The sequence below is a fragment of the Martes martes genome (genome assembly GCF_963455335.1).
Source record: "Martes martes genome assembly, chromosome: 18".
Lineage (NCBI taxonomy): Eukaryota > Metazoa > Chordata > Mammalia > Carnivora > Mustelidae > Martes > Martes martes.
The window spans coordinates 12,493,504-12,513,921 of record NC_137906.1 but is presented as its reverse complement, the minus strand read 5'-3'; the positions used below and the strand labels follow the sequence as shown (position 1 = coordinate 12,513,921).

Genomic DNA, 20,418 nt, shown 5'->3' with positions numbered 1-20,418 from the left:
TGTGAAATGGGGTCAGTAGTACTATTTGCAAGATCACCATGAAGGTTAATTAATGTGTATATAATTTTAATTACATTTTCTGCCATTCTGCTGGCATATAGGATCACAATTGATTTTTAAATATTTTTCTTATTTTAATGACTGGCACTGAGCTGCCTCTCGGCCTTATGGGACGGGTTGTAGCCAGAAAACTCTTGAGAATTCTCTTCTTATTTTATTAATTCTACCCCAGTTTTCTACAAAGAAGTCCTATTGCCTGTTAATCATGACCGTTTTTCTCTTCTTTTGAAATCCTCTGTTTTTGTTCTTTTAATGTATTTATTCTGTAATCTTGATGGGAGGGTGAGGTCCTCCCGTAGTGTACTGAACAGAAACAGTGACAGAACAGTGGTTGTTTCATTACTAACTTTCGAGAAATTCTGTTAAGGCTTTATCATCAATTATGACACTTACAACATTTATGGTATGTTTTTTGTTTTTATACCTAGGCTATATCAGGTTAAGACAACTCTTTTCTAATCCTGCTTGCTAGGAGTTGTGGGGGTTTTGTTGTTTTAGGATTTGAAAAAATCATTGATGTTTATTTTTATCAAAGTATTACTTTGTGTTTGTTGAGTCGTTCATGGTGTTTCTTCCATCATCTGTTGGTAAGATGATGTATGTTGATACTCTAGCGTCCAACCATTGCAGTGTTCCTAGTATAAACAGAGCTTGATCATGATGGCTCTTTTGTTTGCTTTAGTTTACAGCTGAAATTGTTGTTTTCATGTTTGTAAGTGAACTTGGACTTTTCTGGTTGTTGGTTTGGCTTTTAAGATCAATAGTTTATTTTCGCATTAGTTTTCATAAGCAAAGATTTGATTGCCCTCCAGGCAGGGTAAGAGGTGGGGCTGCTGACACAGAACTTGGACACAGACCAGGAGCCTCAAGGGCATCTTCCGAAGACGCTCTGGGTTTCCCAATCCTGGCTGAGCTTTAGCGAGTGGGATGGGGTGGGACATTGTCCTGTGGGTGGGAACTTCCGGGTGGCACAGTGAATTAAAGAGCCACAGTTCCTGGTGTGCTGGTCCCACCGTAGGGACTCTGGTCGCTGGGTCTCTGAGCAGGGCATAGGGTTCTGGCAACTCCATGATTTCTCCTGGGGGTTTAAAGGCTCCAGTTCCACAGGGGAGCACGGTCTGGGCAGGCTCCGTGCCTTTCCCCAGGGCTCACGCTCCCCTGGGGCCTGTGTGATAGTGTCCCGGGTGGTGAAGGTCCTCGGTGCGGTGCCTGTAGTGAGTGACACAGACTCCCCAGGTGTGTGCCCCAGACTGCTGTGCTCACCACGACTTGGCTTGCAACCAGTAGTTAAATGTTCTAGCGGGAGTTTGAGATTTCCCTGAAGTTCATGTTGCCTTTTACCTCAAAAGTATTTCAAAATTACAGAAAAGTCGTAAGAATACTATAGAAAGCTCCCTTCACTCAGAGACCCTGTGCAATTTTGGTCAGTTGGCCCACCATGTCCTTGGTGGGAAAAGGATCCAACCCAAGGTGACACACTGCCACTGGGGTTGTCCCAGCTCTCCAGTCTCCTTCAACCTGGATTAGTTCCCTGGCCAGTCCTTGATTTTGTGGGTGATTAATGATTTTGAGGGTGATAGACCATTCGTTTCTTGGAAGACCCCTCCCTTTGACTTGTACATTTCTTTATGAGTAGAGCCAGGTCACCCATTTTTGGTCAGAATGTCACAGAAGTGATGCTGGGCTCTTCCCTCTGTATCCTATTGGGCTGAATAAGACATGGACAGGTCCCGTGACTGGTGGAGTTAATTTTGCTCACATGATTAAAATGGCATCTGCCAGGTAGAGCTGTTTTCCTCTGCTTCACAGTTTGTAAGTCTTCTGTGGGGAGGTACTTTGAGACTCTTGAAAATCTCATTCCCCTTCCCACTCACATCCACTAGTTTTGTCATCCACTGAAATTTCTTGCCTGAAGTAATTAGTACAATGAGGGCGCCAAATAGCAACCTTTCTAATTCAATCATTTCTTCTGTGTTTATTGTTTGGACTTTCCTGCAGGAGATAATTTTTTTCTTCCCATTTATTTATTCATTCATTTGTTGATATCAGTGTAGACGCACGGATCCCTATCTTACATAACAGATTCTAATCCACCGCTATCATTATTTCTGTTGGTGCTCTGACCCTCCTGCCTTTGGTCCTCCCACCTGGTTTTCGTGTTCTCCTCATGTGCCTCCATCACTCTAAGCACACCCTTGCCTTCCGGCACAACAAAGTACTCTAGGCTCCTCTTCTTCTTGCTGCTCTGTTTTCAGCCATTTTTCCAAGGACCCTTGGGTCCTTTCAGTGGAGAGCGGTATTTAGAAACCAAGATCTGGCCACTAGATGTGCTCACTGCCCCTGGATGTCCAGGCCTCCTCCAGTGCACGGAGCTAGGAAATACACACCCTCGGGCACACACCCGTCTCTACCTCGGTCTATTTCTGTATCCGTCTGCATACACTGACAATCACTAGTTCATACCAGCACCTCCGAATATACTTCAGTAGCACCTGTTTGTGCAAGCCGCCCCTTTCCACGTTCATACTAGCCTTTCTTTGGCTCCCACTCACTTTTAATAAACTCACAGTTATTTATTGATTTGCCAAATCCCCCTGTAAGTGGGCAGTCCTCCCACCTGAGGGGGCTGCCACCTGCTTGGACACCTTTGCATAGGCCCCGACCCCACCTTCCCCCACCAGCTGCCCTAAAAATTGTACCATGCAATTTGAAGTCACCAAAATCTTAAGTTAATCATTATGTCTTAATTCTGAGCCAGTCACACTTGTGATTATGTCCCTATTCCAAGTCCACTGTGTTTCTCTCTGTACCCAGAGGCTGTGATTATTATAAGCACCTTCTCCCATTGGCAGTGCTCGCTTAGATTTTGAGGTGGGTTTGACTACAGCTTCACTCCCACTCACATCGGTCTCGAGAGACATCCCTTGCTCCCCAGTGCTCAGGCAGGCATCTGAGAAGACATCCGTCATGCCTATCCAGCACTGCTCTGGCTTTGGGGCAGGAGGCTAAGCTCAAAGTTTATCTTGTCTGCCATATTACTCGAACTGGAAATCCCTTATAGCTATTCTCTCCAAAGTATTTTAAAATTAACTCAGCAAGCCTAAAAATTCTGGTAGTGGTGTAGATAGTTGAAAATCCAAAGAGAATTTTTCATCCTGAAGCTCATTATCTGGATGATTTGTGTTTAAATGTTCCTAGAGAGTAAACAGTCATCTATAAACAGAAACTCTGTTCCAAAGCCCAGAAGGTAAGGATTATAGACTTTTCCCAGGCTCCTTTGGACAGAGTCATGGCCAAGAAGAAGACAGAAGACAAGCCATGGGCATTTCACCACGTGGTGTGCTGGGAGCCCCCAGCTGGTTCTGTCACAGAGCTGGTGCGGCCTTCTCCAGTGACTGCTTGGCCACATGAAAAATGCCCTTTTCCTCAAACTTCTGGACTGACTCCTTCAACAGACTGCGACTCTGGTTTCTGTTGTCCTCGTCCATTCAGTTTGGGTTGAACATGTTGGACCCGTTTTCAATCATACACTTAGTTATCCCAGGGAAATTTCATGATGATATGGCAAAGGTTAGGATGAATATCCATTTTTTTTTCTTTTAGCTGAACCAATCCTGCTTTTCTTTTTGCAACCTGTTCCTGCTAATCTCGAAGACATATTGCAGAGGGGATGCCTTTAAAAATCAGCAAAGGGCGTTTCTTTAAATGCCTTGGCAGACACTCCACTGCTACTTCTCTACAAAGTCCTGGCGGAATGTACCCCTAACCTACCCACATCGCCTGCCAGTGCTCACAGGCCCTCATTCAGGGGAAGAGCAGGTCTGCAGCCCCTCTTCCCACTCCTACTGCCAGGACTCTGGCTGTGAGATCTTTTGGGAAACCCCATCCTTCCCCCTCCTGGGCATTTGCCACCATCCATGGATCACCGTCTGACTCATCTCCCAGGAAAGGCCACAGACAAGTTCCCTGAGGCTACCCGGTGCCCAGATGAAGCAGTGACATGAGGGCAAATGGCCTTGAACCATTGAACCTTGAACCCCAGCTCTGCCACGTCCCAGCTACACAACCACAGGCAAGCCACCCAGCTCAGGCTCTTGGGCTATGAAGCAGGGATAGTCATACCTCCTCTGAGGGGTTGCAAGAGATTTAGAACACTTTGTCATATTTATGATCTAAGATGAGCACGCCTTTGCTTTCTCTAGGCATGAGGTTCTGTACAAATGAAATCCGCTCTGGGCCACAGTAGCTGTGTCCCTGAACTCTGTGTATATGATTCGCCCATGGCAAGTTCCCCCTGTGAAGCCTCCCTTCAGCCTACCAGCTGCTTCTCTGAGAACATCTCAGTGGGTTCCATGGTTGAGTCAGGCTCCAACTTTCCTAAACTCAGAGCAAAAGGGCCCTGGAGACTATCAGTGGGGTAGGCAAAGCCTCTGGAATATTCCTCACCTAATTCTCTTTGTATGGATGCAAGCTGAACCCAGGCTTTCCATGCCATAAGATTCCAGCATTCTCTTGCCCTGCGCCTGGCCACGAGCCAGAGTTCAGAGAGGAGTAAGAGGCCAGAGTACCAGATGGCCGACTCCTCACCAAGGCTGGTGAGGAGTTGCCCATCTGACGACTCGTCACACTGAAAGCAGTGCATGATTTCAGAGTGAGCCTGGGGTGCCGGCAAAATGCAGGAAGAAGGCACCACCCTGGTTTGGGGGTTGGTGGAGGCCCAGGAAGAAGACTATGTCTGCGCCCCATCTCCAGGTGCTGTGAACATCAATTGGGACAGGCAATGGCTGAGCGGCCTTGCAGGTATGAGGATTTGGCTCCTACCAAACACTTCGTGACAAGATTCTGGTATTTTCTTCCCTTTGATCCACTTCTCAATCACATCATCTTTGCAGAAAAGTTTCCTTTAAAATCGGATTGCTTTGAAAGCACACAAGGAAGGTTGTATCACACTCGGCATTCTCTCCAGTGAATTACGGAAGAAAAGACCCTAATCCTTGGAGGAGCGCGTTGCCAGGCCCTATAGTAAGCCGATGCTCAGATGTAGGTTAAAGTTCTAGAAAGCAGCTTTTATAGGCATTTCTGGCTCAGTAATGCTTTGTTTAATTAGTAACCTCAGACTGTAGGTGAGCAAAACCTGTCCTCCTGCATTTTTATGGTGCACATAGACGGGGAGAATGCAAATGTTTTACGTTTTCATTTGCCACTCCTGTTTGCCTTCTCGGTCCCTCCATAAACCCCTGCCGTCTGCAGCCGTTCACTGTGCTCTAACAGCTGAAATAACATCGAGTCTCCTCCAAAGGCTGCTTCAAGCAGGTTTCCTGTAATGAAGGTACTAGTGGTACAGATAACACTGTTTCCATTCCAAAAACGGGAAGGGGAGGAAAAGCCCTCTTACTGATTTTTTGTGCATAATGGCACCATTTTCTTAAAAGGACCTGTTTCAGAGAGCGTCATGGGCTAATAAAATAAAGCGCCAGTCTGCCGACTGCGGTCTCCGTGACTACAGAGCAGTGGGGACGGAGCAGGTCGGGGCACCCCAGACACCCAGGGTGGCCCCCTGTCCACAGTGTTCCTGCAAGAAGTGAGGTGCCGAGCGACATTCTCTACTTCCCAGGGCACTTCCCACCGAGGGACTGGATCTCGGGCTGATGAACAGACGGCCGGGCTTTGTTTTCTTTCCTGGGTGCTGGATGCCCACCTGTGAGCGTGGCCTCTCGCAGTGAACTTCTCCCAGTGGTGAGCCTCGGGGCAGATGTCCAGGTGGACCAGTGTATCTCATTTCTCCTCTTCCAGGTAGAAGCCCATACAGCCTGGGTGTTTCCCTTCATGCCCAGGTTGCCAGGGATTTAAAGCCAAGTGTGAAGCCCGAGAATTCTAGAACCATGGCTCTCCTCCTCTGCTCCCTTCAGCTGGATTTGCCTCCGTTCTGCACTTTCGTCCACTCCCTGTGGCCCAGTCCTGCACCAACCTGGAGCCTCGGGGAAAAGCAGCCATGCCTCTGACGGATAGGGAGACAATCATGTCCCAGCCTTCCAGTGGGGAGCAAACGGTTGTCGGCTTCCAAAGAGGCTGAAGTTATGAAGACTTTGCGTTTTTGAAAGTAGGAAGTGTGCACATTCAGCTCCCGTAAACTGTTGCTCGTAACCATCCACTTGCTTGTATACTATTTTCAGTGATTTCTTGCCCTCTAAGAATCCATCAGAGTGTTAAAGAGTAAATTTGGAAATCTGGACGCCAAGAGATTGGAGGTTTCTTGCAATAAGATACTCATAGCGGAAGCTTTGCCCTTGACCTTTGCAGGATGGGTGGGACCGGCGAGGACCCCTGTGGTCCATTCAGCCCCAGGCAAGGCTGGAAAGGGACAGGCTGAGCAGGCTGAGCAGCAAAGCACAGCGCCAAAAAGCAGGCCCCTAGGGACGTTTGTGCAGAGCTGGCCTTGAGGCCACTGGGTGTGGGAGGGTCCATGGGCTCCGACCGGCTGGCAGAGGGCGAAGACCACACACACTGGGACGTGCGGTGGGAAGAACGGGGCAATGAAAGCTCCAACGTGGGACCCACACATATCAAGCTTTTAATAAATTGAACCTCATAATAAAAATAATAAGGTCAAGGCAAGCGTTTGAGGAAAGGTTGCATTCCTGGGGAGGCTGCAGGGCCACACCCAGAAACACCTGGAAAGTCAAGCCAGTTCAGGGCAGGAGCTGCTCCGGCTCAGAGAGCCAAGGACTGCTGAGTGTCCCTGTGACGGGAGGCCATGCCCCTTGGGAAGAGGCCCAGGCTCCCGGGGAAGGATGCCAGCCCGGCTCGAGCGCCCAGAGTGTCAGCTGAAAGTCAAGCAGGCGGTACTTAGAACTCACTCACACAGAACCCAAATCCCACAGCTTGAAAAATGTCAAGTCCAGCTCTCCCTGGAATGTCCAGGGCTGTGCATGGCAGGGAGCATCCCCAGCGGCACTCTGGGCTCGGAGGCTTCACCTGGCCTGGGGCCGTGGGCCAGCCTGGGCGCAGCTCGCTGACGTTGCCACCTGCTCAGGAGGCAGATGAGCCAGGAGGGCCGGGAGCTCTCGCGCTGCTCCTTCTAGTCACAGAAAGGCTCTTCTCCACTGACTACAGGGTCTCCTGAGAACGTAAGCCTGGTGAGACCGGGACCTCATCTGTCCTGGGCTGGGCACTCCCCTCCGGCCCAAAACAGGGCCTGCAACGTGGAAGAAGAGTGCCCAGAGAAGCGTGTTGCCTGTTGGGGGTGTGGGTCACCGCACAAACTCTAGGAACAGAGTTTCCCATACTTTCAAAACGTTTCCTTTCCTTATTTATCGGTCCACCTGCTCCTGTCACCGCTGACATTAGAAAGGCTTTCCAGTGTGTTCTGTCTCCTGCAGCGACAGAGGCCAGACATTTTTTTGCCTCATCACTTCGAGATCTGCAGGTGGGAACTTCTGATCACTAATTCTCTCTCCCCTTTCCCTCATCGCGGAGGGAGGTGAGGGCCGTCGGTGGCCCTCTTCATCAGTATCTGTCAGCATGTCAACTGTCATGAGCTCTGACTGTGGTGGAATTGCTTTGTCGTAATCGGAAGAAAAAGAGCGACTTTATTTCTGAATAGCCTGTTGAGTATGCAAAGGAGGGCTGTCACCGGCTCTCCGGCTCCTTCAGCGACGACTCTGTCACCTGGATAAGAGGGACAATACCTCTGCCTAAGTGTCCAGGCGCCACGGTGAGAGGCAGCGGCAGCGTACATGCTCGGATTTTTCTAAATGTTTAGTGTCAGCTTGATTGTGCTTAATAACACCCTGACAATGACTCTTCTCTTTTCTTTCTTGACCAGTGTGGGAAATCTATAGAAGATGAACAGTTTGCACTGGACTTGTTCATAAGTCATAATCAGATCCTTCTGTGTCCTCTTACGGAACTTTAAAAAATACCACGGAGTCGAAAATACCATAGGGCAAGGGACAATGCGGGTCGGTCCGAGGGAAACATTTTACCACAAATGTCATTTTCAGGAAATGGAGGTCGACGTATAGCTAAGTCACAACTGTCAAACCGAATTAAGTGTCATAAGAGAAATATTTTCCTATTCTTTTTGAGGACTGCTCAGCATCTCTCATCCTAATTCTCATGTTGGATTTTTAGGTTCACCCATGTTTCGTTTTTCTGGTCGTCGGGTTTTGTATCTGTTCCGCTCAGTCACCCATTCACCTTGCAAACATTTCTTAAGCAACTGCAGTGTTACAGGTCTGGGGGCTCGTGCCCAGTGCCAGATTATAAAGAGCTCCAGAGCCTCCCAGGCTGGGGGACATGGGAGGGACAGCTGACCTGGAGTCTGGCCAATACAGATGACACCTGCTGCTGGAAAGGAGCTCGAAAGCAAGCGGGGGCCTGGCTGGAGTGGCCAAGCAAGGCTCCTGTGGATGCGAGGTGGCCGCGGGGCGAGGTAGGGTGAGCAGGCCTTAGGCAAGACGGAGGGCGCTGGAGCCAGGAGCACAGTGGCATGAAAGGTAGAGTCACAAAGTTGGCGTGTGTCCTACTGTTGTAGAACCTAAACTCTGTTTTTATTCAGGCGGGGTGAGGCCAACAGGTCAGGAGATGAGTCACCGAGAATAGAGTCCTACTCACAGTTTGCAGAGGAGGGCCCGTGGAATTTCACGCGCAGAGGCAGCAGGGCCAGTGGGGAGGCAGCCGGGCCAGTCAGCAGGCAGAGGGAGGCCGCACCGTGGGTGAGAGCCTTCTCTCGGGTTCCCCCGGAAGGAGCAGGCGAGGCAGGGTGAGCAGGCTCAGGATGGCTAGTTGGAGTAATTCCAGTGGCTCTAGGGCATAATGGTTATTTGTGTCGTCCCTGACCCTGGGGGACTGGATGGGGGGACGGTAGCCCAAAGCTCTAGAGCCCCGGGGAGGAGGGTTGCAGTGTGGGCTCTGGGTCGGTGGTCTACATTTGCAAAGTGCATCACAGGCGAGCTGTGGGCTGAGTCCTCCAGGGCCAGCAGAACTCCGGACATCAGGGACACTGGAAAGTGTGGCGGGTGTTTCTACAGGGGAAGGCAGGGCGGCTGCGGAGTGGGTGTGTGAGCAGGCGGGACGGGAGACAGGAAGGCAAGCTGGAGCTCATAGGAACAGCCTGATTAGTTTCTACCCAAGAGTGTCCTTGGGAAAGCTACCCCCGGGGTATCACAGCACAGTGCCATGCATCCGGGTGTCCCCTGCCCTTCACACCTCCCATCCTGTCAGAGTCTCCTGGTGATGTTTAGGGGATGTCATTGCTGTCCTCGCTTCACAGGCAAGGCCGAGGTCCTGGCATCACAAAGCAGGCAGCAGGCAGCAGGTAGCAGGCAGTTCTCCTGGCCCTGTGCCTGGCCTGCCATTGCCCTCGGGCCCCACTCCGAGCACAACGGGCCCAAGTCCTCGCTGGCATTTCGGCATCTTGGGAAGCAGCACAGGGAGGTGTGGGCATTTCCTGTTTGTCCTTGAGATGGGTTGGATCTGATGGGAGAGAAGGGACAGACGCAGAGAAAGCCACTTGCACTTCAGAGATAAGCAGGGGCAGGTGCTGGGGACAGCAGCTCATCATCCCCATGGCAGCTGGGACACTACAGGAGGAAGGGGCCCCCAGCCTCGAGGCAGCCATGCTCACAACCCAGGCTCCCGGACAGGGATTGTCAGGAGTGCACAGAGGGCCTATGGGAGAAACCTCTTTGCGCGAGGGGAGCACTTCATGGAAAAATTGTCCCTAGAAGGATTTTTTGGATAGGGATGCATTTGGGAACTGTGTGTAAAGTGGGGGAGACCTGAAGAGCCCGGGGAGGTGAGACAGGGAGGACTGGGTAACAGGACACAGGTGAGGCCGGGGACAGCCTGGAGTGCGGGGTGGCAGGGAAGACCTTGCCCCCATGCCCAATCCGCCTTTATGGCCGCAGCAGCCGAGGTTCACAGCATTCTGGGGCCTGTACCTGAGGGACACAGCAGGTGTGCTGTGCAGGGTGATTGGCAGGGAGGGGGCTCCTTCCCGGAGGTGCAAGTCAGGGCACCATCAGACTGGCAGCTTTCCAACAGCCGGTCAGGGAGGCAAATCACCAGGCCAGTGACTCACCAGGCCAGCGACTGCCCTATGGATCCTAGAGGCAGTGGTCAGCGGCCTGGACCTTCGGTCTTTTATAAGCAAGTCTCTCTTCTGTGTTTAACTCACTGAGCGAGACTATCAAAGTCATTCAAACAACAGGTCAGGAGCTTCTAAACCAGGGCCGCATCACTGGAGTCAGACCGCTGTGAGAGGCAGTGGGGGCCGCCAGCACGGCGCAGAACGGGGGCACCAAGATGGGGCTTCAGGGTTTCCATCCTTGATGACAGAGGGCTGCGGTATCGTGACCAGATGGCAGGAGCCCGGACAGGAGTGCATCCTGGCAGGGAGAGAACAGGGACACTTGCAGGCCTGTGGGGTCCAAGGCACGCACTCAGAGATGGCCAGAACTTATCTAGTCCACCTGGCGGTCAGTAGGAGTGAAGGCCACATACAAGGGTCCGAGCCATCCGCGGAGGGACAGCAAACGCCAGGAGGAAGGAGAGCGATGCCGAGGGAGACAGAGGAGGAGCGCCAGACCCGCAGGGAGATTTCATTTTGGGGGTCACTGGAGGCAAAGGAGAGGAAACAGCTGGAAGGCCAGAGGCGGCCAGGAGAACCCAATGTTCTTGACGCCCCACATGGTAGAAGACCCAACCGTCATTTCCCAGTCCTCCCGAGTCTGAAGAATGGAGAGGATGTTAAACAATTAGGAAAGAATAAATAAATAACCAGCAAGCCCAGCTGTGAACGAGAGAGAGGCCTGGGGAACATGGCTCGGGTTGTTGCAAAGGACAAATCCTCCTTGGTCAGGTGTGCGGACAATCCCCCCACGACTTGTCGAGGCTGCAGACTGTGCGGCCTTTTGGAGAACCGGCCTTGCTCAGACCTGAGCCCCTTCCTGGTCGTGCATGACCTGCCAGTGGCACCATGCGGAGAGGCCCCGTCTGTCCCCCGTCCTCACTGGGGGGCTTCATTTGGCAGGGGCGCTGGGGACAGCACTCAGAACGAGAGGGGACTCGGGAAGTGTGGAAGTTGCTTGACTCGCAAGTTTTCCTGCTGACACCAGAGTTTCAGCCAGCAGGGTGCACTTGGCTTGGCAGGGTTCCAGGGAATGAATTCTTGGAGAGTCTTTTTTCCCTCTCCTAGCTCTGGATGAAAGGAGAGCCGTCTCCTCCCGCCCGCCCGGCTCCGTCCGCCCTCCTCTCCCAGCACAGATGCGGGTTCCTGTGCTCCCTCTCCGTCTGCGGCTGCCTTTCATGAGATGAGGTTAATGAACATCCTCTGAGTAGCCATTCACCTCGTAGCCGCAGAGGCTTCTGCGGGGTGTTGGAGGTCCTGCCCCGGGGAAGGCTGGCTTCCCCGCGACTCCTTGGAGGCCCTGCTTACAGCAGAGGCTTTCCTAGGACAGACAAATCCAGCTCTGGTGGAAAAACCTACTTGGCAAGGGCAGGGGGTGGTCTGGGACACTCCCCCCCCCCCCCCCCCAGCTATTAAATGAGTACCTGTGTCCAAAAGAGCCCACCCTCCCAGCCAAGCAGATGTGCCTGTGGAGCCCTCAGGGAGGAATGTGGGCAGGGCAGCAAGTCCTGGGGCTTTAAGAAGGACAGCAGCTTCCTAATGGGTCCTAACGACCACCCCCTGATGCGTGGCATTTGAAATGTGTGGCATTTCTGCTTTTGTATTAAGTATTGTAAAGTGCTGTTTGTTAGCTTTAAAAGAAGCAGCAGAAGAAAAAACCCGTCAAAATCCCAGCTTCCCCATGGAGCTCTGATTTGTTTCATCTTTAAAGAGCTCCGCCACACTGTATGTCCAGTGCATCATTAGTGAACAGCCAGTTACTTCTGGAACACTCCATCATGACGGTTTTGAAATCTAACTAGAGAGCCAGAGGAGCCCAGCAAGTGTTAAAAAGACTTCTGTTTCTCACTAAGAAGAATTCTGGTCGCTTTAGATCAAAATGTAAACCTTTTATTATGGAAATGTAAGCACCCCATCCCCCCTTCAGAGGTCCGTAAGTAAAATTACATTTTCGGTAGTCATCTGCTTTTGGAGCTCAATGCAGGACAACCCATTTTCAATATCGATTTTGGAAACCGTGCACGTGTTCCCTCATGTTCCTTCCGTCTATGGAGCCAACAGCCTGGGCCGAAACCCTGGGGGAGATGCCAGGACTACGGAGAGGAATAAGACCCTGAACGTGCCTGGGGGCTCTCACGCGGACAAAAGGGAGAACACACGTGGCAAGACACCTAGGAAGCAAGGCAGAGGGAGTGCTGCATGTCCTGTGGGTGAAATGCTGGACTGGGGGCTGGCAAACTTTTCCTGTAAAGGGCCAGGCAGTTAATACTTCAGGCCTTCGGGCAGATGGTCTCTGTGACAACCACACGGCTCTGCCACGGGAGCATGGAAATAGCCATTGGCGGGCGGTACACAAACCAACGAGTGTGGCCGTGTTCCAATAAAACTTTATTTACAACAACAGGAGGTGGGCCAGATTTGACCCTCAGCCATAGTGCGCTGACTCCCAAGGCTCATCTGTCTTAAGAACTATAACTCTTCATCTTACTGTTCATGATTCGGCCAGGCTCTGTGAAGTTCGATGCAACTGTAGAGGAGATGGAAAGCCGCACGCCCAGAGGTTATGATCGCCGTGCTCTTGTAGCTGGCCTTACTTCTGACTTGGCCACCTTGTTGCCGTGTCCTCCTTCACGGACCCCACGTACTTTGAATCTGGTGTTGTCTGAACCAGTTCTAGACCCTTGCTGGTTCCCTCATCTGTGAGCAAAAGGAATCTTGGACACGCACCAGGTGTTTGTAGGAGAGTCGTGTCTTTAAGGGGCTGTGACAGGTGGGAGGAGCGCTGTGTGTCAGGGACAGGGAAGATGCCCTGACAGCGCAGAGGTAGCAGCCTGGTCGGGGGGTTGGGGGGCGGGTAGGGCGTGGGTCACAGAAGCTTCCCAGAGGCCCAGGTGCTCTGTGGATTCTGGAGGAGTTCACCAGCCACCAGGACGGGAGCAGGAGGGGGAGGCGCCCTCCAGAGAGATGGCAGAATGTTCGCAAGGGACAGGTGTTTAAGGCTGAGTGATGCCTCCGAAGAATGACAGACTGGCTTTGCCGGGAGAAGTGGCAGGAAGAGCCCAGAAGCTGTGCGGGGCCCACCTGGGCTCACCGCTCACTCGGCACACGTTCAAATCCAGGTTTTTTACAAAAGGAGACAGAGTGCTCCGTGAGAAGGCGGGAAGTGTGACCTTGGGGGTCCCCAGCCATCGGTGCCAGCCCTACCTCTGGAGGCAGAACAGCAGCCCTGCCCTCAGCCAGCGGCCACCTTCTCAGGAGGAGGAGGCTGGGGCTGATGGAGGTGAGCAGGGCCCTGGCGCTCCAGAAGGAGAGCCCTCCCTGCTCAGTGGCCCTCCACTGGGGGAACCCCTGCCCCAGGGAGGCTAAGTAGGAGTCCTCCTCCGACGCCCCCCACCCCACGTCCTGGTGGCGGATCTGTGGGCCAGCCTGGCCCAAGACCCAAACGAGCCTGCCCTCCTTTGCAAAGCCCCACCACTGGCCCGGGAAGGAGGCCTTGCCAGTTCTCCACCCATCTTTACAGGCATGTGAGTGGAACAGGTTTGGGACCCAGTGCAGCTGACTGCTGCTGACCCCGCTGAGGCCGCATGCCTAGCCCTGTCAACCACGGCAGCTGTGTGGCCAGGAGCAGGCCATGGCGGGGGAGGGGTGATGGCCACGGGGTCAGGGCAGCCACCTGGCCGGCAGATGGATGCTTCTAGGCCAGGGAGGCAACCAGGCAGGTGGAATGCCATCAGCTAGGGTCCAAGGCCAAGCAGTTGCCACCACCAGCCCTGCTGTTTCTTAGCCTGGGGACATCCCTCTGCCCCAGGAGCTCAAACAAAGCAACCACAGTTGGAGGGGGGAGGCTAGGGCACCTGGAGAGAGGAGGGAAGGGGAGTGGCTTTGCAGAAGCACAGGAGAGCTCCACGGTTGGGCTGGGGATTTGGCCAAAAAGCGGCACCAAGCATGCAGGTTTCCCCCACATGTGGGCAGACACGTAAAGACATGAAGGCACCAAGAGCGTGGGTGCCGCAGTGCCCAATGGCCCTGAGCAGGTACCCATGGCCGGCGCTCGCCTCCATCCCTCTGTGTCCCGAGTACCCCGCTCACCCACGCCCTCTCGGCCTGGGATCTGGTGGTAAATAAAAACACTTGAACGGATTGCCCTGAAACTGAAGTTGGCTCTTCTTCCTTTTTTCTTTCTTTCTCCCTCCCCCCCGCCAAACTTGTCTTCCAAGAACAAACACAGGCGCTCTGGTTCAGTCTCCCAGGGATCCCTTTCACTCAGAGGAGCTCCCTGTCACCTGGGACTCAGAAACCACCAGATCCTCCCGTGAGGCTCTGTCCGCAGGGCCCTCCGCTCAGTACGGGGCAGCTGAATTGTTAGCATTTTGGCTTTAAGGCCTTCATAAATCTTGTTCATGTCTAGAGTGGCGATAACGGAGCAGAGAACGTGGTCCCAGCCCTCCCGCCCCCCTGCTGAGGGTTCAGAAGGCGTTTGTGAGCTATGCGGAGCCGAGACTGGCCCTCCGCCCTTCATCCCACAGACGCGCACTGCATCTCCTGTGGGATGAGCACTGAGCCACACGCAGGGCTCCCACACGAACATCCGTGTGCTGCCCTGACGTCACACCCGCAGGGGGACTCACCTCCATCTGCCCAGCAGCGTTGCATGGACCCAGGCCACGATCAGTGCTGGCCGGTCTTCCCCTGCCGGGCCTCTCCCACTTCACAGGCACGGTGGAGGCAGCAGGTGGCCGCCGTGGGCCCTGGGGGCATGCAGTGCTGTCTGGGGCTGGCCTCGCCCTCCTGTTCTCCAAGACATGCTTCTGTGCCACCTGGATTAAGCCTCGATCTATGTCTGTTTTCTCCCTCTTTCATCTCTGTGTCTCTGAAGTGAGGGTCTGCGGGCTCCGGTGGGGGTCCCAGGGCTGAGGACTGGAGGAGGCTGGCCGCCTTGTCCCCCCGTCACCCGCCAGTGGTGGAAACTGCTTCGTTTTCTGATTTCACTGCCCCCTTCAACTGCCTCGCTGCTTTCTGTCTCCCGGTTGCTCATGGACTCTGATCTCTAGGTCTTTTCTACCAAATGGTTCTGGCCAGTCGTCCCACGTTTTAACACTTCTTTTTAAAATTTATTTGACAGAGAGTGCACAAGCAGAGAAGCCCAATGTTGGGCTCGATCCCAGGACCCCGGGATCAGGACTTGAGCTCAAGGCAGATGCTTAACCCACTGAGCCACCCCGTCCCATTTGCTGTGTGCCACGTGCTCTGCCCTGAGCCGGGCACAGAGCCAACGCTGAGTGCAGACCCTCCACAACCCTCACGTCTACCTGGTTTCGGGGTCATCACCCCCAAGGGAAATGCTATACCATTAAGCAGTGACTCCCAGCTCCCTCCTCCTTCAGCCTCTGGCACCTGCCTTCTGCAGTCTGACTCTGGATTTACCTATTCTGTGAATTTTATGAAGTGGAATCATATAAACGTGGCCTTTAGGGTCTGGCTTCTTTCACTTAGCCTCGTGTTTTCGAGGTTCGCCCATGCCATAGGCTGTAGGTGCCTGCGTCCCGCTGACAAGGACTCCGTGTGCACGCACCGCGGTGTTCCTCTGCGCCTCCCGCCACCGGCCTTCGTGAGGCCTTCCCCTGTAGCCGCTGTGAAGAGAGCCGCCAGGAACAGAAGCGCTGGCGTGCTCCCTGCAGGACCAGCTTTTGGGTCATCCCAGCGTCCAGCTGGGCGCAGAATCACTGGCCCACAGGGTCATCCTCCATCTAACTTTCTGAGGAACTGCCAGACTGTCTGTGCTTTCTGTGCAGGTTGTTCCGAGCTTCGAGTGTGCACTTAGCTTTCTGGAGGAGGTGGGCCTCCCAGCTCTGTGTCCGCTTGGCCTCCTCCATGCCCTCCCGAACCTTTCTCCAGTTTTCCAAGACTTTAAATTCTTAAGCCGTCCTCCAGCCACCTGGCCACTTGCCGAATGATCTCTCCGCAGACTTAATGAGCGCATTTCTGCACTGTCATCCGACATATTTACGGAGCATTAAAAGCAAAGAGGCCTGGGCTGACCCACCTCACCCCCGCTTGTTTGGCCTGAAACCCCCTCTGCGCTCCCAGTCTTCCCTCCACAGGCGTCCGCCGGGTCCTCCAGAGCCACATGGCCTGCACAAGGCCAAGTGTGCCTGGCACAGGGATGCAGAAACCTGCGTGGGAGAATTAGGGCTTTGCTGGCTGGTATGAAGTCATGTTGTCTCCCTTCATGGCTCTCTTGACTTGGCTGCTGGTCTGGCTCCCAGGGCAGAGCCCAGTCCTTCTCTGTGCAAGGCCTGTGCTGGTTCTTTGGTGTGTGTTTGGGACAGAAATGGGCAGGGTGGGAACAGGGAGAGACAGAGTCTGCTTGGTCAATGTGTGGTAGAAATGGCTCTGGACCCTAAGTGGGATCCTGGCCAAGTCTTCTCTCTGGGCCTCTCTTTGAGTCCTCGCCTGTCAACCAGGAGGAAGGACAGGATGGCATGGGTCCTCTCCCATGGATTAGCCCTGGGGGGTGTGTTCCCAGAGACTTCATCCTCTAGGTCCTGACCTTGGCAGGAATAGCAGAAGCCATATCTTGAGGGCTTAGTTGAGGGCGTATGTGCACGATCCAGTTATCTGCCCGTGTGCAGGACACGCGTGGGTCTGCCCAGCCTCACACACACCAGGCAGCCGCATGTCTTGTACACAGCAGTCTCCATGCCCCAACTCATCAATCCCATCTGAGCATCATCTTTCCCATAGGTTGGAGCCATCGGCGATGAGGAGGAGTGGGTCAGCCTCTACGAGGAGGAGAATGAGCCTGATGCCCAGATGTTGGAGATCCCAAACCTCACGCCTTACACTCATTACAGGTGAGAGCAGCAGGTGATAAGCCGCCATAGGAGGAAGGCTAGCAATGCCAACAGTTGGCTTCAGCCCAGAAGAGCAAAACCCGGTTCCGTGCATGTACTTGAGACATTTCCAAGAGGTAATAACAGTCCACTGAACCTTAGGAGCAAGATGCACGGCTGAGTACTATTCCCAGTGTAGACCCGATGCTGGCTCCACAGCGCTCCGGCCATCAGCGCCAGCTGCAGTGGCTCACTCTTCCACTGGGCTCAATACCAAGAGCTATGGGCAGCTGGGAGGTGGGGCTTTTCCCCACAAACTCCACAACCACTTGGGACTATTAACATGCGTGTGTAAAGAAAGCAGTCTTCCCTGGAACGTCCTCTGCTTCCCCCTCCTGGGACACAGGAGTGGCGGGGCTCACTAATCAAGCACTTAACGCGCCGTGTAACCTTTCGCTTCTTGATCCTGAAACCTATCCAGGCAGTAAATCCTTGGCTTTAACAAAGGGTAGCGTGATCACAAGCCGTTAGAGACGTTATAACTTCCCGTAAGATCATTGACCGAGATGAAATTTCCAGTTATCACCAGATGTTGGGTTTGATAATGTCATTGTTCATAAGATCGGGGAGTAAAAGACTAAGAATGACTAATTCAGAGAGTAAAAGGTGACATTACATCTTCGTGAAGAACATTTTCTTTTGGTATAATACCGACATTAGAGCTTTTTCAAACAATGCCTAATGAGAGCTGCTGTTCAGCCTCTGTTCCTTGTGACATCCTCCCTGAGATCAGAGCAGACAGATCAAGGCCCCGTACACTTGTTTTTAGAGAAAAAAACATTTCTCAAACAGTGAGATGCGGGGGCTCCGAGCTTACACTGTGAAGCTGGTACCAGCTGTATCATCACGGCCAAGGTCAGAAACTGTGATTGGAGACCCCCATCCTCTCCCAGCCCCTGTGGTGAATGCGCATGTGTGCTCAGGGCATGTTTCCTGGGGAGAAGTTCACTCCAAGTAATTGTACAAATAAATAGAGGAGAGAGAACCAAAAACATTAACCGAGGCTCTAAAGCACATCCACCCCACCCTCATTCTGTAGGTAAGGAAATGGGGGTAAGTCTGATTTGCCTCAGGTCTCAGTTACCAATGGGGTCCGAGTCCTGGGGTGTGGGTTCTGGGGCCAGTGCTCCTCCCCTGAACCAACAGAAAATGGGGTATAGGCACCTGTGCTCATTGAAACGACACCAGACTCCCAAGGCCATCATTTGGCTCCTCGCCCTCTGATCCCCGGCCTTACCCTAAACACAAGTCAACCAATGGCATCTGCTGACAGATTTCTGGCCATGTAATCCATTCAGTTATGCTTTGCTTGGGAATTTAAAATCTTTGCGTTGGAACAAATTTACCATTCCTTGGAGACTCTAGTGGCAAGGGCCAAATACACAATTTGCATTTTTCATGAAACCCTGTGGAAGGAGGGCATCCTTGGGACAGCCTTCATGACACAGATGCACAGCAGAACATCCACAGCAAAGGTGGTGGGTTTTTGTTCTGTCTTTCCTGCAGAATAACTCTGTCCGCGGCTTTCCGTCTAGGTTTCGCATGAGGCAGGTGAACGTCGTTGGTGCCAGCCCCTTCAGCCAGTCATCCCGGGTCATCCAGACCCTGCAGGCCCCCCCTGATGTGGCCCCCACCAGCGTCACCGTGCGAACGGCCAGTGAGACCAGCCTGCGGCTCCGCTGGGTGGTGAGTTGGGGGCCGGAAGTTGGCTGCAGGGACCGTCGCCTGGAGTATCCAGGTCTGCACATGAGGCCGGAGCTTAGTGGTGTCTCAGTCATGGCTTTGTCCAAGTCAGAGCTAATCTCTCCGTTAAACCAAAAAGTATTGCATTTCACAGTTGGTGTTGGGTTGCAGACCAGCCCAGGCGATCCTGTTAATGAGTAGCATTACTCACTGGCTTCTTGGATTGGAGGAGTAGTCTCTAGGGGAGGGAAGCCAGTGGTGCCACAGGCCGGACCCGTAAGTCCTTAAGCTGGGTGAGCACGGAGCCAACACTCGGTGTTTGTAGGAGAGGCGGCGTGACATTTATTCAGAACCTTTCCCCCACAAAACTAAGCCAAAATGTATTAAAAGAAATTATGTCCAGCCCGAGATACTGACAGGATTTCATTTAATTAACAGAAGAAGAGTTCCAGGGAACAACGTGGTAGAGGTTCTAAGACTATTCCCCCCAGAAAGTATTTTCCATGGACTTGGCCTGCTAAGACCGGTGGACACTTGGGGACCTTGACGGGGTGGTTCTGAGATGTCGGCTCACCACGCGTGTCGTTTGCTTCCAGCCGTTGCCTGATTCCCAGTACAACGGGAACCCCGAGTCGGTGGGCTACAGGATTAAGTACTGGCGCCCCGACCTCCAGGCCCCGGCACTGGCGCAAGTCATCCACGACCGGCTGGAGAGGGAGTTCACCATCGAGGGGCTGGAGGAGTGGACGGAGTACGAGCTGCAGGTGCAGGCGTTCAACGCCATCGGGGCCGGGCCCTGGAGCGAGGCGGTGCGGGGCCGCACGCGGGAGTCAGGTGAGGCAGAGGCTCAGCCCTGACCTGGGTCTCCCTGGAGATGGGGCTCCATGTCCCCTGTCCCCACGTCACATCTCAGTGACTCTGCCCCCCTGTGTCTATGCCGATACTTTGCTAACCCAGTAATTAGGTCAGCGTCGGTGGGAATTTCAGGAAAACGTCATTAGAGTCCAAGCCACTAATTTGAAATTAATCATGGGACTTACCGGGGGCTGGACTCATGGTATTGTCTTTTATATTTAGGTATGACTTTCACCCTTAGTGATAGTAAGCAAGGGTGTATAGCGCTTCTGAGGGAGATCTTTATAACACAAGGCACTCTGGACCTCCTCTTGACAAAGTGGTGTATGGGAGGGGCTAAGACCATCTCCCCGGCACTAACAAGTAGCCCCTCGAAGGTTTGATTGCCTTTGACACAGTAGAGCTTCATTTCAAACTCATGACTGAGTAGGACGGGGGTCCTGTTCGGCAGGGGGCTCTCTTCCTCATAATTCAGGGACCCAGGCTCTGCTGTGCTATTGGCCCAATCCTTGTCTGGGCCCAGCTACCCGAGGAAGAAGAAGGAGCAAAGAGCGGGCACCCCTGGCCCCTAACACCTGTCCAGAAATGGCACGCACCCCTCTGCCCAGAGCCACCAGGCTCGGGGTTACTGCTGGCACCCAGGGAGGAAAGGAAAAGTACGAAGTACTTCGGGTCAGCACTCAGTAGTCTGTGCTGCGGTCTGGTAAGAACCAGTGAGTTCCCCTGATCTGCCAGGCTTTGCAGGCTAACCTGTGGTTTGGGGGACCCCTGCTAGCCTGGTTTGAGTTAGTGGAG

General features: G+C 53.3%; 1 protein-coding gene across 2 annotated transcripts in view; it reads left to right on the top strand.

The window, feature by feature from the left end:
• Positions 1 to 20,418, top strand: part of SDK1 (sidekick cell adhesion molecule 1) — an 865,094-nt gene that overhangs the window by 740,302 nt on the left and 104,374 nt on the right. For both annotated transcript variants that reach the window (XM_080830507.1, XM_080830508.1), the window contains exons 23-25: positions 16,937 to 17,046; positions 18,621 to 18,771; positions 19,365 to 19,602. In XM_080830507.1, coding sequence (XP_080686633.1) covers positions 16,937 to 17,046; positions 18,621 to 18,771; positions 19,365 to 19,602 — 499 coding nt within the window. The remainder of the gene's footprint in view (positions 1 to 16,936; positions 17,047 to 18,620; positions 18,772 to 19,364; positions 19,603 to 20,418) is intronic.